This window comes from Etheostoma spectabile, chromosome 23 (genome assembly GCF_008692095.1).
Source record: "Etheostoma spectabile isolate EspeVRDwgs_2016 chromosome 23, UIUC_Espe_1.0, whole genome shotgun sequence".
Classification (NCBI taxonomy): domain Eukaryota; kingdom Metazoa; phylum Chordata; class Actinopteri; order Perciformes; family Percidae; genus Etheostoma; species Etheostoma spectabile.
The window spans coordinates 21,878,881-21,899,747 of NC_045755.1; the positions used below are offsets into that span (position 1 = coordinate 21,878,881).

The following is a 20,867-nucleotide window of genomic DNA, read 5'->3' on the forward strand; positions in this document are numbered from 1 at the left end:
GGTCTAAAATTAAAATGTGAGTGTACTAACAAGAGTAATTTGAAACAGAAAGAGTCAAAAGTGTGGTCAGGGTTATGTGTTGGACCCATAACAGGTTGTTTCAAGTCAAATGAATCAGTGATACACTGGAATTCAGAGAGATTCAGCCAGTGCAGTTTTGTAATATTTTCATTCAACTAACATTAAATATCTTATGGTCTTTCATGATATGTTGCTGCCTTTTGCGATATGTATTTTGCGACAGATGATATAGCAATGACGATTGAAACAAAGCGATATATTGTGCTGCCCCATTTGTTACATTAAATGATAATCTGTTTTTTGTTGTCTTTTTTAACAACTTGGGGTTTTCATTTCTACCATTGGTTGTGGCAGGGAACGCTGCAACATAAAATAAAGTCCACTGAGGCAAGAAACACAAACATTCAACTAATGTGGCCAGGTTGGATCAGTGGTAGAGCAGGCGCACATATTCTTCGAGGTTTATGCCTCGACGCAGAGGTCCGGGGTTCAAGTCTGACCTGCACGTCTTCCCCCTCTCTCTCACCTAACTGTCCTGTCAAAAATTAAAAGGTGAAAATGCCCATAAAAATATCTTTAAAATAAATAACAGCCAAATAATCAGACCAAACCACTGAAAGTGAAAGTGAGCACACCTAACATCTGACATTAATACTTGCTCATTCCACAAGAAAAATGTAAACACATATACAGGAGCATACAGCCTAAAATGCCGGCATAGCAAAAATACCGGAGTATATCCACCGATTTGATTTTATCCGGGGGTTTTTACCCGTTATTTAGCCCTGAAGAATGTCTACTTAAAAAAAAAGTTTGTTCTTTTTCCATTTTGACTGACATCAAAATGGATAATAAAACAAAGTTATATGGCATTCATTGTTTAAGCTCAGCCAGGCCATCCAACAATGATAGAAATCATATAAAATCCATTCAGGGATGGTAGTATACAGCTGTTATAGTTTAGAAATAGAGTTTAGTCTGGTGCATATCAAACACTGCTGATTGAAATTTCAGCTGAAAGACTAAGCAGGTTTTTTTGTTTTATACTTGTTAGTGAACATATATGGTATTTGAATAGAGAATGCTCAGAAAGCTTTTTTTTATCCGATCACCAAATAAGAATTACAGTAAACAATTATACACTGTACCGTAAATCAAACAGGTAAAAAAAGCAAAGACACCAACATGTCCAGGTCAGATATCTGAGGTTATATACACAACTATAAAAAGCGTTCTTACTGTTTTTCAGAAAGTAAAGGAGGTGAAAGCAATGGAAACACCCCATTCATTAGTAATTAGAGGTGATGCAGACATCCAGTGAGATGAAGACAACTAGCTGCATGATGCTGGAGAGAGGCAGGATTAGTCACACTAGTCTATGTTACTGTTATGTAACTTTAGTTTTTTTTCCAATAATTCATTAAATTACTAGAGACAAAATACTATATTGAAGCAAACTGCTGATTTTCCTTGATTACCTTACAGAACAATTGGTATATTGTACAATCTTTATCTTTTCTTTAAAGAAACTATTGAGTAGTGTGAAGTCACTAAATTTTTTCAAATTGTGAAGATGAGAAAGTTAGTATGTTCTGACTTGGTGTTTGACTCCAGTGTTTTTACTCTCAGTGTGTTCTGAGTGTCAGTGTGTGTTGTCTCAGTGAGGATTGTTCGGAGAAGTGTGTGTGTGTATGTGTGTGTGTGTGTGTGTGTGTGTGTGTGTGTGTGTGTGTGTGTGTGTGTGTGTGTGTGTGTGTGTGTGTGTGTTTTTGTGTGAGAAGAGTTGTGTTGCTGTGAATGAGTTCTGCAGGTAATGTGAACTGTTGAGCTCAGGTGCCTGCTGGTAGTGCAGACTGGAGTTAAGAGTTTTGCACATGTGGCTTCAGTTGTACCCACTGTCGATTAGCAATTGAAAAAAACTGTAAAACAGATTAAAATATATGACACAGTATCAGGAATCTTTAGTTTTATGTACTGTTTGATTTTGCCTTTAAAATGTATTACTGTATTGTACATATTACTTATCTTTTTAATTGTATATATAACTTATCTTTCTTTATCTTATTTGTATATATTTCTTATGTTTTTTTTATATTATACTTGTACGTGTCCTTATTGCACCGTGGGTCACAGAGAAACGTATTTTCAATATTTACAAATTCCTGTTTCCAGACTTGTACGAATCAGAAAGAGTGACTGAAAGTCTACTTAGAGTTTAGGCAACAGGGCAGAAAAAAAACACACAAAAATGGCCAAAAGGGAAAAGAAACGTTTCGTATCCAAATAAATGTATACACATGATCTGATAAGACGTACATAAAATAATTAGGCAAAACACATGAAGGCTGTTGATCTACTTTATCACATTACATGTGACACAATAAACACCTCAGTAGACAAACCATTTCATTACAACTTGTGTGTGACAAATATATGTAAAAATGTAACAAACTCAGATTTATATGTATATATTTTTTTAAATCACGCATTGAAATGTACATGAAAAAAAAGTTGCATCAATAACCGGTTTAGAATCAAATCTTATATGACCATCCTATGTACTTAAAGCTGTGTTCATAAAATGTCTATTGTCGTGTGTGTGTGTGTGTGTGTGTGTGAATGTGTGTGTGTGTGTGTGTGTGTGTGTGTGTGATGCAGAGTCATATTACCTGATGTAGGAGAGGAACGTCAGCAAGAACAGCAGACAGGCCAGACATCAGCCCTGCCCACGATACCAGACACCTGCGACACACACACCACACACACAACACACACACACACACACACCACACACACACACACACACACACACACACACACACACACACACACACACACACACCACACACACAGATCTTAGAGATTACTCATGGGTTGGATGTACCAAAACCTGAATTACTGTGATTATGGCCCTTACAGGTGTCCCTTATCACAGCTAAGAATCAGTATTTAAGCTTTTCTATGGTGACCGTCAGCATGTGCACTGTTTGGGTTGACGTTTTTCTTTAAAGTTGAGTATGCAGAACAATCAAAACTGGGAAATGTAGATATCTATTCACAGAGATTAGGCCAAATGCTGCTTGGCTCTGGCTGCTTGCTATGTGGGTCTGCTCTACCAGCCGCCTTAGAAGCTGGGACATATTAGGATGGATTGCAGACCGGGGAAAGTGGACAAAACTGTTAGCTCCCTGCCTGGCGAGTAATATACAGTATGTGCTGTATATCATCTTTAATGCTGTGGTGTTTCTCCATAAATTTGATCTACAGTAAGAGCCACAGGTCCAGTTGGTGTGTTTGGTGTGTGGTGGCGCAGCAGTCAGCCAAAGCCTGGCAGGGGAGCAGTAAACACTTTGAGCAGACACTGATAAAGAGCAGGCCAGGAGGGCCATGTGGATGGAGGGCAATGAACAGGAGACAGACATGACAAGGAGAAAGGGAGGAGGAGGGAGGGACTTTCATGTTATCTCATAAAATAAATAAATAAAAAGAGCAAAGGAAACTCAGCAGCTTGCACGCACGCGCACACACGCAATGGCCCAAGGAGGGGGAAATAAAATAACAGGCGAGACATATTAAATCACAACAGGATCAAATTAGGCCTGGCTAGAATACTCAAAAGTGTATTAATGCCAACATCTGTTGAACATGTAATTGGACATAATATATTATGCATATGCAGAGCAGCTTCCACTTTATCCAATGAAACACACAGGCTTGGCTGTCCTGCCGCCTGCTTGGCTGACATACTGGCATACAGCGGTAAGCCTAACTTCCGTCATTCTCAGCTGACAATGCTTCTGTGTTGCTGACAGGGTCTTGCTTCAGCAGCTTGACGCAATTCATCTGGTCACTTTCTTCATTACAACGGCTAATTGTCCCCTTTACGTTTAAACCCACACTAGTTCACTCAAGCACTCTTACCTCTCTCTTTCTTTAAGCGACTTTCACGCTAATCCCACAGTTGTTTACACGCTATTCAGTTCTGTTAGCTACTTTTGCTTAGCAGTTAGCAATGGCTTCTCCCTCTCATTCTCTGGCTCTCTGTTGATCGGCGTGTTATAGCTTTAGCTTTTTAACTGTAATTTCTTTCCCGTTTTTTGAGGCGAGGCTCCGCACCAGGGAAACTAAATCGTTAACGTTAGCCACCGGTAGTTGGTGCTAACATAATGTAGCTTTCTGTTAGCCGTCCCCTGTTAGCAGCAGGGAAGCCAGGGATAGGGCTGTCAGCATTAATATGTTCATTGCGATGCGATTAAGGGCCAAGCATAACGGGTTAATTTCTTTTTTAATCACATGCTACCATTTATTAATTTATTTTACACTTCACTCGGCTTCGCGTCATGCCCTTGACATCTACGGCCTCTTGGAGCTAGGCTACTATTTCGACCCTTTGCAGTACCTGTACTTATCATCAAGCTGCCATACTTCCCTGATACTTCCTCGTAACCCATCCTACTGCTGCAGGCATGATGGAGAAAAACAGCAGCAACGGATGGCTCAGTAGACAAGTCAAAAGCCAATAGACATTGTGTAAAGTCAAATTAAAATATAACCGAAGCAAGCTTGAGCTAACTCCAACAGACTAATCATAGTCCAGGGCTCAGGTTTATGAATATTCAATTTCATGTTCAATTTGTTCCATAAAAGAATGCCTGCAGTTAGTTCGTCTGCTGGCATTAGCTGGGCTGTAGTCTCTCTCTAGTCAACACAATATTCCAAGATGGGAAACAAAAATGCTCTGGTTTATTAGCATTTCTATTATTTTTGTTCCATTAAACCCTGAAGCATTTTCTACAGCACATATTAGACCGAATGTATACAAACATAGTATGGCTGTGTTATACAGATACTAACCAATGTTAAAGAAAAAATACAAATATAAAAGGTATAAAGGTAAAGTCTTATGTGAGATATCAATAAACTAAGCAGAGACTTCCTTTTTTATTGGTAAAGGTTTGCCACGACCCCTTTGCTTTGGCCACGCCCCCTTTCACAGCTAATGATGTAGTCCCATGTGAGGTATCACTGAACTCAGCAGGGAGTTTCCTTTTCATTGGTGACCATTTGTAGTGTCTGAGTCGCAGGGAGCGGCATCCGCCAGTAACCCCGACACAGGCAGAGGAGCGAGGGCCCGTCCAACGCTGCATGCAGCTTTAATGTGCATTTGCAATGTGAGATCTCAACAAAAACATTGTGCTGAATGTGCTGCATGTTTTTTCATTGTATATGTTAAAGTTACATTGTGTAAGAATTTCTCCCATCTAGTGTTAAAAGTGTATGTGAAAACCAACTGAATATTACTTTCTACAACTCCCATTCCGAGCGCGTTATAACGCCTAGGTGGCAAGCTAATGTTAGTAAAGTACCAGTGCTATCGTTATTCAGTTTGTTGTACAAGATTAATAGTCTAAGGCAATATTTACAGCAAAGAAAGCAACAGGCAATGCTGTGTGTTTAATATATTTCTCTAAGCAGTATGAGCAATCATATCAATGAAACCTAAATAATCTCTTAGTATCTCCATGGTTACATGCAGCTGTTCTAGCTGTAGCTAGTCTGTGTCATTTTAATTATCTTTTTAACTTCCTTGGTGACTCTGTTACATGTCCAAGAGAATAGGCGCGATGCTCCATCTCCAACTGGCTTTCAAATCTGCCGGCAGTCGCTGAGTATTCTTCTGAGTGTAAAAGAGCAAAACGCAGAGGTATGTCCAGAGGCAAACTTATTTTAAAGATGGAGGCGCAACATGGCAGAACACATACAAGTGAGTCCCTCGTGCATGTTCTGAATGATTCTGAATGGCAGATACTACGCGTACGAGAATACTGATGATTAGTTTGTGGAAATAATTACACATGAATGAGCACATATTTGTGAAAGACCAAAGGGTTTTTTGCTAAGAATCAACGCAAAAAGCTACACAATGGAGCTTTAATAAACTGTATTCTAAAGTGTCAAAAAAATTGTATTGTGATAAATATCGATATAAATTAAAATGGGAAAATACATTGTGATTATATCTTTTGCCATATCTCCCCATCCTAGTTGAATGTTGGGTTGTAGATATGAGGCTGATCCACATGCACACATTTCCAGGTACTGTAATTTAGGGAATATATAAACACACAGTCATATCAGATGTCTGTGTATGTACTGTATGTATGTATGTATGTATGTATGTATGTATGTGTGTGTATATACTGTAAGTATGTGTTGCGAAACATACAAAATATGTGTCTCTTCTTAAGGGGGGCGCGAGCGCACACCCACACACACACACACACACACACACACACACACACACACACACACACACACACACAAACCTCTTAGAAGCAGTGAGATGAAAGGAGATTATTTACATCCTTAAGTAGATGGTAGAGTGTGAGTTGGAAGTGGTGTGTGTGTGTGTGTGTGTGTGTGTGTGTGTGTGTGTTGTGTGTGTGTGTGTGTGTGTGTGTGTGTGTGTGCCTGCGTGCACGCGTGTGTGCGTGTTTACTGAAAACACATTGCTTAGTCACCCACAAATACTTTGAGGGGCCGGACGGTCGGAGATGAAAGGGAGAAGAACAGAGGAGGAAGTGAGGGATGAAGAGTGATCAACTAAGAGGTAGAGAGATGCAAGATTAAAGGACGAGTTGGGGTGGAGGGGGGGGGGGAAGAAAGCACGGGAGACTTGTCTTTCTCTGCATTAATAAAATAGTGTATGTGTGAAGACTGTCTCTTGTCTCACACACACTAATAATTAAGAATAATAACTAACACGGTTGAAAAGTAAGCTGCAGTAAACAGATAACCAGGTGCTGCCTTGCGGTCCGCTTGGAAAAGAACCAATAAAATGCCTTGTTGTCCCGCTCCGTGTGCTCTACCCTTCCACAAGCCTGAGCTCAATGCACGTCGTCGATGCATAGCTTACAGCAGTCATGTTTGTTTTAAACATTGTGAATGATAACAGAGGTTTGCTAGTCTATAGCCACACAATGTTCCACTTCTGGGATTGTTCAGCCAGAAATTCTGCTGGCTGTCACTCTTGTCCATTTTCCGATGTCATTCCCCGTCCGCTTTCTTTGTGTTGGCATTGGCTCCCGTGGATTTCTGAGGACTATGGTTACCTGCTCCTCAGATCTCTGCAGGGTAAATCCAGACAGCTAGCTAGACTATCTGTCCAATCAGAGTTTTCTGTTGACGACTAAAACTACTTTTGAACGTACACGTTCCACCAAAACAAGTTCCTTCCTGAGACTAGAGGCAACGTGGCTCCATGCGGGACTCAGCACCGCTCAAGACGATTGTGATCAGAATGCCAATAAACCAGGGCACTTTATTCTCCCATACCCAGATTGCTGTGCAGACTCTGCAGACCTTCCTTCGACTAATGATTTGCTTACCGGTGAATGAAGTCAAATAGTCTCTCCGCTCTGCTCTGGAGAAGCAAGGCAGCAATGCTTCTGCAGCAACGAATCTGTGTGTGGGCGAAGCCCCGAGGGCAGGGGGAAGGGTTAAAAGGAGCCCTGAGGAGATGCCGCATTCAAATTGCTAGCTTTTCAACATTACCAACCCTGCCTCTGATACAAACAGTTGTAATGGGATAAGATGTCACCAGTCAGAAGGAATGATTCTCTGACATTAGCGCCACGCTACTTTTTTAATTTAATTTAATTTATAGTATCAAATCATAACAAGAGTTATCTATAGACACTTTACAGATAAAGTATAGATCACACTATAATTTACAAAGACCCAACTTCCAATAATTTCCCCAAGAGCAAGCATTTAGTTTAAATTGTTAAACAACAGCAACAACAACTGCACCCAAAACTACTACGGGATCTTTAATGATTCTCTAATGCTGTTGGGTGCACAATGGGAAGTGTAGGATCAACTTCTTTTCCTATTTGACTCATACTAGGGACTAAAAGTCAGGATATCTCTGCTTTCGCTGTTTAGATTTGGACCATTGTTCTTTTATCTATGCTCTTATTCTTGTATCATTATTTCGTATTGTGCAAAGATTATTTTTCGCGTTATCATCATTGTCACGTTAATGTCATTTGTGATCGTGCTGTGTGCAGCTTATTTTTGCATTTACTGTATGTGTTAAACAAGTAGAATGTGTACGGCTTATCCTTTTTTAATTTTTAAAATGTTACTGTATTTATTGTACTACTCTGCATGCCTCTGCAAATTGCAAATTGGACTGCACTTCTCCAACTTTATAAAAGTGCAATAAAATATTTATTAGAATAGCCTCTTAATTGTAATTCAGCAGCTTGTTTCATTATTAGCAGAAATAAATGACTCCATATGGATGCTGGCAGTGTGACAAAGTGAGGAGGAGGAGAAAAACGTACCTATTTGTCTAACCCCTCTTTGTCTTTGTCTCTCTCTCTCTCTCTTTGTCTCTCTCTCTCTCTCTCTCTCTAATTTGGGTCTATTACATAATCATTCAGGAATCTGAGCTCAGCTGCAGCTGCGTCTCTGCATCCAAACCCCAGGACAGGGGGAGAGGAAGTGTAAAAGTACAGCCTGCTTAAACACACCCAAACTCAAATGCAGAGGGAGCTTTTTACAAACAGACTGTCAGAGTTGTGTCTCAAGTCTCCTGTCCCTTTGCTTAATCCTAAAACAGCTTTGAGAGAGAGAGAGTGTGTGTGTGTGTGTGTGTGTGTGTGTGTGTGTGGTGTGTGTGTGTGTGTGTGTGTGTGGGTGTGTGTGTGTGTGTGTTGTGTGTGTGTCACACATATGGCCGATGGTGTCCAAACATGGTCAGCATGCTATCAGCAGAGAGAGGAGAGGAGATATGGATGAATGGAGGCTTTTCAGCTCAGTGAAAGGAGTCCCATTGACCAACTGCCAGACCGGCCATTCTGGACCCAAGAAAACAGTGGAGTCTGTCTGAAACCCGAAACACCCTGATCCCGGTGCTATTTGGAACATAACAATGATGAACGGAGGGAAAAGGTGACATCAAGCTGTGATGCTGAAGACCTTTCTATTTGATGCTGCCTTTCTTTAAATAATGGTTTGTCTCTGTTACTGCACTGTAACATTTATTCTCGTAGGATAATTAAGGATTGACCAATGATTGACCTTCCTCCACAGCGCTGCGGAGGAAGGTCTGGCTAGTCAGTATTCTGGGATGGGAGAAAAGCATGCTCTGGTTTATCGGCTTTTCTTTAAACGTCTTGGCCGGTGCTAAGCGCCAAACAGAGTCACGGTACCCCTACTAAATAGTCTCAGGAAGGAACTTGTTTTGGTGGAACATGTGTACATTCAGAAGTAGTTTTAGTTGTCAACAGAAAACTCTGATTGGACAGATAGTCTAGCTAACTGTCTGGATTTACCCTGCAGAGATCTGAGGACCAGGCCAAAAAGAGTGACATCCGGGGGGAGAGCAATCCCAGAAGTGGAACATTGTGGATATAGACTAAGAAATGTATGATTAAGACAAAAATGCTGAAAACTATGCCTAAATAGACTCTTAACCCTCATGTTGTCCTTGGGTCAAATAGACCCGTTTCTCTATATCAACGTTCTTTTTAACTACCCATTTATGATTACCCAAAATAACATGATTGATTTCAAAAATAACTGTAAAACGAAAGTTAATAAGTTAGTGTTACGTAGTGTTGAAAACGTCAAAAGTGACAAACATTGAAAAAAGTGTTCAAAAAAGAGACAAAAACATAAGAAAAAGACTAAAAAGTATCAACCATAATGTTTTCAATTTTGACGGGAAGACAATAGGATTAATAAAATGCTAATAAACAGAAAGTAGGCGTGAGTCGTTTGAGGGTGTGTACACAGAGCCAGTTGCCAGCTCTCCCTCCTCTCTCCCAGTCCGGTCCCAAGAGTTTCTGCCTGTATGCTGGCAGTTTGATTGGCACGCTGGTAGATGAGCAGGGAAATCAAACTCTCTCCTACCCCAGCCTGGAGACTTTGAGACCTTATTTCTGCCTCCTTCACGCTTCACGCTCTCACTTTCTTTTCTGTCTCGTCCTCTTGCTTCCCTCACTCCCAGCTCTCTCTCTCTCTCCCTCTCCTCTGAACCTTCCCTTTGCTCTCTCCTCTCCTCCTCCTTTGTGCCTTGGCGTCTGTCTGTGCAGGGAGTCAGTGGAGCGCCCTGGCAGGAGACCTGTCCTGCTATAACCCCTGTTGCTCTCCATTCATCTCTTTCTCGCTCGCTGCTTTCCTTCCTCACTCTCCGCCTGCCTGTCGTTTCCTTTCATCGCCCTTCACCACGTCTCATGCATCTCTCTTTCTGCACTCAACTCTTTCTCCGTGTTGCACACACTGCTCTGCTCCATTCATCTCCTGCCCTCCCCTACGTGCCCATTCCAATTTCTGTACAGCGCTCAAGTAGTGAACATCCGAGCCTTGTATTGTCACCTTAACTGTTGGAGTAGGGGAGTGGAATAATAATAATCTATCTGCCTAGACACAGATGACACAACTTGCACAACCTTTCAAAGTCAGCTAACAGGAAGCGTTTCCCATTTGGGAATCACATGGAAAATAGAGCAGAGGTTCTAAATGTAAAGAGGTGTGTGAGTGATAAATTACCTGACATATGGGAACACAGAGTAACCCAGTGGTGGTATGTAACTAAGTGCATTTACTCAATTCTGTACTTAAGTACAAACTTGAGGTACTTGTATTTTACTTGTACAGACTTTTCCTCACCTTCTATCATTGTGCGAGGAGTATGGTAGCTTATCAAGCTTTAAAATTAACTGGTCAACATCTGTCCTACTTCATGACTCTGCCCGCAACACAACCATCTCTGATAACATGCCCGTGGCTAAGCAGTTTAAATATTTAGGCATTGAGGTCTTCCCCTGCTTCAACTAGATTATTAAGCAATAAGCGACTATTCTGTTCTATTTCGTATAGGCTTCGCCCTCTAAGGGCTACGCTATTGGGTTTATCCTTCGCGCATGCGCAGTCGTGAAGATTTTTCTTTCCCGCCCTAGCGTCCAGCTCGGGCCTCAACTACGTCCGCATTTACTGCATATATACAGAGCGGAACCCGTTGTTCGACTCCCACTTTTTTCAACTTCGCAGTAGAAGTCAAGCTCAAGACCTTCCGCCGGTGCCGTGTCTGCCCCTCCTGCCGGACCGGCTACATCCTTCCGCCGGACCTCACCCCGTTGGCGAGCCTGCCTGGGTGCCGTTCACGACGGCCAGGCTCTCACCCGCCACGCCTCCTGCCAGTTTTGCTTTTTCTGGTTGCAGGCTGGCGGGGACGGAGACGGCAGCTGGGCAGACAGACAGGAATCCGGCGGCACCTTGGAGCCGCTGGCGGACGGCGTTTTTCGACGAGCATGAGTCCGCTGACTCCGCTCTCTCTGACAGCGCTCCATCACCGGTTTCCCCTCCTCCCTCTGGAGGGTCCCCCTCCTCCCCTTTGGGGGGATTGGGCCTCGAGACGGCGATGATGCTTTCCCGCTGGAGCTCTCTCGTCTCGAACGGCCTGGGCACCGCCCGAGCGGCCTTCCCCTTTGCCCCACCCGGCTCCAGCCCCACCGCTAAGGCTCTCTTCGCCGACCTGCCGGAGATCATAAGGAGGCGGCGGAGCTTAGAGGCATAGCGCTTCCCGGCGGAGCTGCCAGCCCCGCTCGCGGCCTTTGAGCGGTGATGTTTATGCCAGGAGCCGCCCTCTTACGGGCCCCACTCTGGCCGCGCTTCGCGGAGCTTCGGCCATTTGTGGAGGAGGCTTTCTCCAGCCGGGAAACTGAAGGCTCCCGTCTCTCGCTATGCCCCGTTTACTCGGGTTCAGGGCGATACGGAGCAGGTTTTCCTTCAGTCCCTCCCCTGGAGGGGAGCCTGGCGTCCATTTTGCTTCCGAAAGCTACTTTCTTCGGCCACCGGAAGCCCAACGCCTCCCTCTCCCCAGGATCAAGTGTGCGCTCAAGTCACTGACCGGGCCCACCAATGTGCCGCCCAGGGGCTGGCGGCACAAAACAACATCGCCTTACTGGCCTCCGCCGCCTCCGCGATGGCCACTACTCCCGGCGCCCTCCCTCGGAGCTTGCCACGGAGATTGGTAAGGCTATGACGCATCCTTACCTGACCACGGCGTCCACGGTGGCGCTGTCCAGGGTGATGGCTTGGCAGACTGTGGCCCAGCGAAACATCTGGCTCCACATGTCTCAGCTGCCACGGACATTAGCGCGAGCTTCTGTACGGTCCCATAGCCCCGATGGACTATTTGGCCGCGCCTACAGACTGCCACGTCTCATCTCCATCAAGCGGCGGAGGACGCCGAGCGGCTTCGGAGGCTCGGCTCGTGGAAGGCTCCTCATCAAACAGCCACCACCGTCGCCATGACAACCGTCACAAGCGGAAGCGCCCCGCAGCATCGGCTGCGGCTGCGTCTTCCCAAGCTTCGGCGTCGGGCCCCCACCGGTCCCCCTCCGCAGCTCCCGCCCCACACGGCGGCGACCGGCCACTGCCCTTTCGAAAAAGCCCTACCATGGGCTGGGCGACGCAATCACTCGTCTCGCCCAGCGGCGGGATGGGCTCTGCGCTCCCTGCTTGCCATGTCGGTGAACAACACTCAGACATGTGCTCGCCCACTGTCAGAGTGCAGCGCGGCATGGATTGGGCTTGACACACATGGACTCGTGGATGTCAAAGTGATACACGGGGTTACACACTCCAGTTCGCCTCCCCCCGCCCCCTTTCGCGGTGTGTGTTTGGAGACGACGGTTTCTCCCTGGCAGAGTCAGACGCAATGACGTCAGAGTTAGAAGGGTTGTGGCGAGCGGAGCTATTTCCGCGTCCCTCCAGGGGAGGAAAACGAGGGTTTTTACTCTCGCTATTTCTCACCCCGAAGAAGTCAGGAGGACTGCGTCCCATCCTCGACCTGTCGAAATTCAACCGGTTATGTCATGGAGCGCCCCTTCCACATGCTCACCATCAGGCACGTGTTGGAATGTGTGCGCCCCAACGAATGGTTTAAATCCGTGGATCTGAAAGACGCTTACTTTCACATCCAAATCATTCCCAGGCACAGGAAATTCCTGCGCTTCTCCTTCCAAGGGGCCCGTTTCAGTTCAACCGGCTGCCGTTCGGATACTCACTAGCCCCCGCACCTTTTCCAAGTGCATGGAAACGGCGCTCCAGCTCTACGGGAGAGGGCATCAGAGTCCTCTTTTACTTGGACGATCTGCTCATTCTAGCCCCCTCTCGGGAGCGGGCGGCGCTGCACACTATGGAGGTTCTGCAGCACCTACAAACGCTGGGTTTTTGCCATAAATTGGAAGAAGAGCGCCCTCGTCCCGCACAATCGATAGTTTATCTGGGCGTAGACATGACTCGATCAGCATGAGAGCCAGGCTGTCAGCACCGAGGCAGGAAGCCCTGACTTCTCTGTTGTCCCGCTCAGGCCGCGCGCCGACAGTGTCAGCGCTGTCAGGTATGCGGCTCTTGGGCATGATGTCCGCGGCACACACGGTGGTCCCCCTGGGTCTCCTCCACATGAGGAAAGTCCAGAGGGGGTTTCACCGCCAGCGGCTCGATCCCATTCGCCACAAATGGCGAATGCTGTCCAATCCCTCATTCCTCCAATCAGACCTGGCATACTGGGGGAGTCCCCAAACCCTGTCTTCCGGGGTTCCCCTGGGCAGAGTGACGTCATATGCGACGGTGTACACAGACGCGTCCCTCACTGGCTGGGGGAATGTGCGAGTCACAGGGGGTGGGAGGGGCCTGGCCTCCTCCCCTCTCCCTCACATAAACTGCCTGGAGCTGTCCACGGTGTTGAGGTGTTGAAACACTTTACACCAGTGGTGACGGGGAGGCATGTTGTGAGTACGGACGGACAACATCACGGCGGCGGCATTCATAAACCGCCAGGGCGGCATACGCTCAGCCCGGCTGTTAGAAATAGCCAGACGCCTCCTGCTGTGGGCGCACAGCCACCTGCTGTCTCTCAAAGCAGTATATATCCCCGGGATTTTGAACCGGGCAGCCGACTTGATGTCGAGGGGGGGCCCTCCCACAACGAGTGGAGATTGATCCCCTATCGTTCAACGTTATGCAGCAGGTTCGGGAGGAACGAGGTGGATCGTTCGCTTCACGAGAGAACACACAGTGCACACTGTGGTTCTCCTTGACCCGCGCGGGACAACCCTCCCCTCGGCGTAGACGCCTTCTCCCACAAACCCTGGCCCAAAACCCTCTATATGCTTTTCCCCCGGTCCCCCTGATCCCTCGCCTACTGGAGCGCGTCCAGGAGGAGATCTGTAATGTTCTGGTGGCACCGGAGCGCACGAGCGCGTCCTGGTTCCAACCCTCGTTCAGCTGCTGGTGGCTCCCCCCTGGCAGATTCCGTGGCGGAGAGAGCACTATCGCAGCTGAACGTGCGATCTGTCATCCCCCAGTGATAAATCAGAGGCTGTGGGGCTGGTTGCTGAGCGGGAACGCTTACAGAGATTAGGCTTGCCCCCCGCCGTGGTACGCACATGATCCAGGGCTCCAGAGCCCCCTCTACCATAGCAGGCTACGCAGGGCGTGGTCTGCCTTCCAGCGCTGGTGCACAGAGAGGGACGCAGACCCCACATCGTGTCCCTACCTCTCGTGCTGACGTACCTACAAACTCTGGTGGATAATGATTTGGCTCCATCTACAGTCAAAGCATACGCAGCAGCCATCTCATCCTGTCATGAAGGTTTCGGTGAGAGGACAGTTTTTTGCGCACTCCCTGGTGAAGCGTTTTCTGAAGGGGTTAGCGTCAAAAACCGGCTGTTCGCCCCCTCGCCCCCAATGGGACCTAGCTCTGGTGCTCCGGGCTTGGGGAAGCCCCCCTTTGAGCCCTGACACAGGCTTCGCTCAGAAGCTGTCGCTAAGACAGCACTTCTCCTTGCCCTAACGTCGGCAAAAGAGTGAGTGATTTATGTGCACTGTCAGTTTCTCCGTCTGCCTCTCCATTAGAGGGGACGGAGCGCAGCCACCTTACAGCCAAATCCCTCCTTCACACCGAAGACTTTAACTAGTTCTTTTCGGTCAAGGGTGTTTTCCCTCGAGGGTTTTTTCCCCCACCTCACGCTAACGGTGCGGAGGAGGCTTCCCACCGGTTGTGTCGGTGCGCGCTCGTCACAATACATTTTACGCACGGCAAATATCAGGAAAACTCAGCAGCTGTTTGTGCATTATAGAGAACACTCCCAAGGATCGCCCTCTCAAACAGCGTCTGTTCCCCTGGCTGTGCGAGGCTATTACCAGGCTTATAGCTCGGAAGGGAAAGAGCCCCCCAAGACATTCGGGGTCACTCTACGAGGGCTCTGTCGGCGTCTGCGGCTCTATTTAAAGGCATGGCAGTAGCCGACATTTGCGCGGCAGCTCCTGGGCTTCCCCGTGCCCTTCATCCGCTTTTATCTGCGAGATATGTCTGAATCTTCCATGTCTCATGCGGTTTTGTCCACAGTCAGTGACGCGTAATGCCGCGCTGAATGTGCAAAAAAAAAAAAAAAAAAAAAGCGGATGCCTTGATTGTTGCCAATCTCCTTCACACCTAGTGCGAATGACCCTGCTCTGCTGTCTCACCTCTCCTGTACCTGGGGTATTTCTGTGAGACACAGTTTTTATCTCATACATTGTCATAATCATGTTGCACGCACGGAGGTAATCATGTCTCTCCGTTGCATGCGCGACAGGATCAATCACGCTTACCCCCATTAATCAGTGTACTACTGCATATATTGCGGGCCACATGAACCTTTTCGGCCACGCCATTGGCAGGGCAGGCTTTGTCAGAAGAATGACTCTGACTAGCCTCTGTACATTGTCGCTGGGCAATGTGGTGTATGTTCGGCTTGTGGACCTTGTGCCGCAGGTGGCATTGACTACATCAGCTTCGCCCTAAACCAATAGCGTAGCCTAGAGGGCGAAGCCTATACGAAATGAACGTTGTTACTTGTGTAACTCCAGATTCTATTAGTATAGGCGTAGCCCTCTAAGGTCCGGGCCACCTGCTCCTAGAACATTAGTTGAAGAAAAAGCTGATGTTTTGGGAGTCGAACAACGGGTCCGCTCTGTATATATGCAGTAAATGCGGACGTAGTTGAGGCCCGAGCTGGACGCTAGGGCGGGAAAGAAAATCTTCACGACTGCGCATGCGCGAAGGGATAAACCCAATAGCGTAGCCCTTAGAGGGCGAAGCCTATACTAATAGAATCTGGAGTTACCAAAGTAACTAACGTTGCCCTGAACAAAGTTTTGAAAAACATGGAAAAGTGGATGGGTCTCCCCATCTTGATTCAAGCCTGTATCTCAGTGGTTAAAATGAATGTTTTACCCAGGATTTATTTTGTGAGCTCTATGCTACCTCTCTCCCCTCATGCTGGCTATTGGTGTAAATTACAATCAGAGGTATGTGAATTTATCTGGAAAGGCAAGCGGCCATGACTCAAGATGTCTACTCTACAGAGGAGGAGAGAGAACATGATGGCCTCTCAGTTCCCATCTTGTGAAGCACCTCACAGTATTACTGTAAAATGGCATAAATGACATATCATATCTTACACCCGGAGCAGCGCAGTGCAAAGCCCGATGCAAGTGTCTTTTCAAGTTTAAGACCGATGCAGTTGTTAATTTCCCATCCAGCGCCCACGTTGTCTGAATAGCAAATGCACCTGCCCCATCTTTGCGCCCATGGTCGTGCTGGTCTTACAGGGAGGTGTGTTCAGGTACATTCTGGGCGTGCTGGTCTTACAGGGAGGTGTGTTCAGGTGCATTCTGGGCGTATTGCTAACTTGAGGCAGCGGTAAGTGATCGAGCCATTGACCAACAAAAACTCTAAAGTCAATAACGCAGCATTTTATTGCTATTTTAACAGTGCATTAGTAAACTGCTCCTAGGCTTATACACTGCGCGAACACACTATGCGTGTTACACACACACAGGGAGGCACAGCAGCACACACACGTGCAAAAGATTACAGATAAAAAATGACAAATCCCCCCCTTATAAAGCAATGAGCAAGGTAAAAACAGCCGCCTTTTAAAGGGACGTGGGGATGTTCGGGCCAAACAAACCTATGTTAAATAAGCTTAAGGGAAAACTCTTTTACATGCGCCGGGGCAGGGGTTTTGGGAAAACCCCAAACCACCTCGCTGGCGCTTCATGCCATGGTTTAATCTTTACAATGGGGCCTTTTTCTTCATTTTTTGGAGTTTTTGGGTTGGAAAAAACAAGAAATTTGAAGGCGACCCCTTTGGGGCTTCAAAAAATGTAATGGGGGCCTTATTCATCTTTTTATAGATCACTTTCAAAAGTTGGTCAATAAAAAATATTTGATTGAAATTTGTTAGGAAAACTTATTTGCTCTTAGGGGAATTAGGGTGAAAAATTAATAAATTAAATTGCGTCAAAATTTTACTTCCCACGAAAAAATTTGGGATCGAGCGTTATCTTTTTTTAAAGCGTATACCTAGGCGCTGGGGGGGTTTTTTTGATAGCATATACCGCCCCCGAAACCCTTTGTTCTCAGAGCCAGTCGGTATTTCCCCTGCACCCGTGCAGCTTATTTCTAGATGAAACCCAGTCCCAGGGGACAGAGAAGGGGACAAAAACTAAACAGATAGAAGTCTTAAGGGGTTAAGGTTTACGTTCCATAACCCAACTTTTTGTCCCATGTGTTTTTTTAGAAAACGCGGGCCCAGTGTTCGGTGTAGTTAGGTCGTTAGCTGTTAGCTTTCTAGGACGCCCCGGTGCAAGCCTCACCGCTGCAAGTTGTTTAATGGATAGGGTTTAAATTTTTGCGAAGCCATTTGTCTGAAAAACCCGGGGGGGTTTTTTGGGGATTCCCCTCTACTCTCTCCCTTTACTCTCCGCGCCCCCCGGCCACACAGGGGGCCCGTCGTCCGTTTTTGCTTTTGTCCATTTTTTAAATTGTTTTACACAGCTGTATCTGTTAGGTATGAGGGGCAACCTGTATCGTACAGTGTTTCCCCCTGGAATTTCATCGGGCGCCCCTGGCCAGAACACGAAGTTATTGAATGAACTAACTTCTTTGGTAGAGTAAAAAGCGTGTGGCGGAGTTGCTAGACCGGGCCAAGATGTGACCCAGACCCAATATCATGTTCATAAAATCTCGTGAGATCAAAATTTTCTCACACGCCTGTGTATCCCCGTTCGACCCGTGCTGGACCCTTCATAAGGGGTCAGCGTTTCTGTGAGTGCGCCCATCACCCCCCCTCGCATTTTAAAAAGCCTTTGGCGAAAAATTTGGTTAGTTAGTTAGGTGGAGGGTACTTTTTTTTTTTTAATTTGGATAAAACTCCTCACAGTCACAGAAAAGACTGCTGAATAAGTATGGAGGTGGTCATGTTTGGTCCAATAGGAAGCAGCAGCACAAGATACTCAACTGGGACAGAACAAGCAGACCCCAAGGGGAATGTCGCCTGTTTTTAGGCTCTGAATACACTCTGAATCATCTTGAGCATAAATTCTGCCCCTGACTCTGCTTCCCATTTGGCTGTCTTGCAGGAGGCTGCATTTTAAATAGAACAAATGATAAATAACTATAATTTATTACGTATTAAAAAAGGAAATTTAATTCATAAACAAATCAGCAAGAGCATTTCCAAGGCCAATCAATTTGCTCAAACATTATTCCACAATTCTTTCAACCAATCATCCAACCACATAGGCTACAGGATAAATTACTGCATGTAATTATGCACTAGTGAATTACAAAGAATTATCTATTGGTTTCCACTGACTCCAGCTGAACTGAATTAATGAGACCTGGAGAGATGTTCCACTTCGATGGCTTTCCATTCAGACATGGAAATGTCAGGAGCAACATATAGACCTTTATTCACAGCGGACATTTTGACTTGTCATAGTAAGAAAAGCTATAGCGATCAGCGTTACCCACAAATTAGCAATTAGTGTGTGTGTGTGTGTGTGTGTGTGTGTTGCTTACTCTTATTTGCATATTGGTGACATCATTACTCAATAATTTGCATAAAGCTTAGTGGTTGTGTCAGCAAGGTAGATGAAAAGAAATAGAAAACTTTAACCAAATAATCACAAATTCCAAACAGGATTTTATTTTACCTTATAATACTAGTTAGGTGGCCTATTTGTAAATTTAAAAAAGTAATTCTACAAAGGGGGGGGAAAATATCATTAAAGAATTCTCAAAGGCTGGCTTGCCCAGGGACAGGTCAGCTCAGCTGCGTCTTTGTCCTGTTGCGTTCCGCTGTCTCTCCTACCTACACCGACCACCCCACCCTGTCCCTTCTCCCCTTTCTACCTGCTTGCCTACGCACACGGGGGGATGCGCTGCTCCTCTGCTCCTCACAAAAGAAAAATACTGTTGTGGTGGCGGAAGGAGGACCCAAACGCAGAGTGACAGGTAGTAAGTTCGACAGGTTTATTGTGCAAAGTCCAAAACACAACAGGAGTACGGGGAGCCAGGGAAAAACAAAACGCCGGAGCACAAAGGCTGGAAACTTCACAAAAAAGGTCCAAGGGAAAAAACGGACATCCAGGGAAACACAATCCACAAAGAAACGGTAGGGAACACAGAGCACGACGACGAGGCAAGGGCAAACAGGCAGAACACCAGCAAACTGGGAAAACAGGCAAGACAAGTCGACGCAGACTGACAAAAGGATCTGACAAAGGACAAATGAAACACAGGGGTTAAATACAAGAGGTAACAAGGTAATGGGGAACAGGTGAGACATCAGGTGAATCACATTAGGGCGGGGCAGGACAATCAAACAGAGACAAAGCAAAGCTAGACAAGGACAGACACGACAGGAAACCAAACTATCAAAACAAAACAGGAAGCAGAACAAACAGACACTTACCAGGGAATCACATAACAGAGACAACCACACGAGACCGGGGAGAAAACCAAAGAAAAAAACACAAGTAGCAAGACAGGAAAAATAATCCCAAAAAAACAACCAACAAACAAAACAAAATACCTTGCATGCTTGCTGGACAAACTGGCAACGTTTTTATAGAAAGCCGCCAGATTTGTCGCTAGCAACACTGTTTTCATGAAGACAGACACTGTGTGCACGGAGGGGAGGGGCTGTTTATGTGTGTGCGTGTAAATTAAACAGAGGAGAGTAGGGAAAGTGCAGCTGAACGAATGTGTGTTTTAAATAGTGTTAAAAAAAAATTAATAACGCAATGTGTGGCAGCCGGTGTTGATTGTGTGGCGCACCGTCACAAATTAGTCTTTGTTTGGGAAACACTGGCAATAGCTAATTTTCAATAAATCTACAGTGCGTAGTTTCTGTCTCCCCCATGAGGAATCTAAGTAATGACAACACTTCTGGGATGAGCCACATTATATAATCTTCTGTGATCACCCCCCCCACCCATTCTCCACGCGGTTGCTAGTAACCAAGGAGGATATGGAGGATTCAAAAAACATGATGGTCTCTTCAGAAGAGGTGATTATGTTCACTCTAATATAACATAAAAGGGTATTGTTTTAGCACTGGTGTTGGAAAAAAAATAAAAATAATACCCAACCCTGGATATGACTGTGTTGACGCAGTAGGCTTCATTAAGAATAAAAAGAACAAGTAACAAGTAAACACTAAGTTAATTGGAGGATAAAGTAAATAACACATTATATTGACTTCATTTGAAATTGCGGAGCTCCCATCTGCAGACCTGATCAACATGATGGACTGATGTGTGGTTCACTGTAGCTAAGGTTAGCCCAGCTGGACGGATGTCCAGGGGACAAACAATACTGTTGCTCCAACTTCATCTCTCCATATACTGCCCCGCTAAAATACATTTATAGTCTGAGAAGGTGAGCGTCGTTAATACAGTTCATCAATCACTGACATATTATAGGAAAC

At 45.8% G+C, this 20,867-nt stretch overlaps 1 protein-coding gene across 1 annotated transcript in view; it reads right to left on the bottom strand.

The window, feature by feature from the left end:
- The window catches only part of tmtc1 (transmembrane O-mannosyltransferase targeting cadherins 1), a 166,693-nt gene that overhangs the window by 113,525 nt on the left and 32,301 nt on the right, over positions 1 to 20,867 (bottom strand). The window contains 2 exon segments of the mRNA XM_032504865.1: positions 2,691 to 2,736; positions 2,739 to 2,763. Of these exon segments, the coding sequence (XP_032360756.1) occupies positions 2,691 to 2,736; positions 2,739 to 2,763 (71 nt within the window).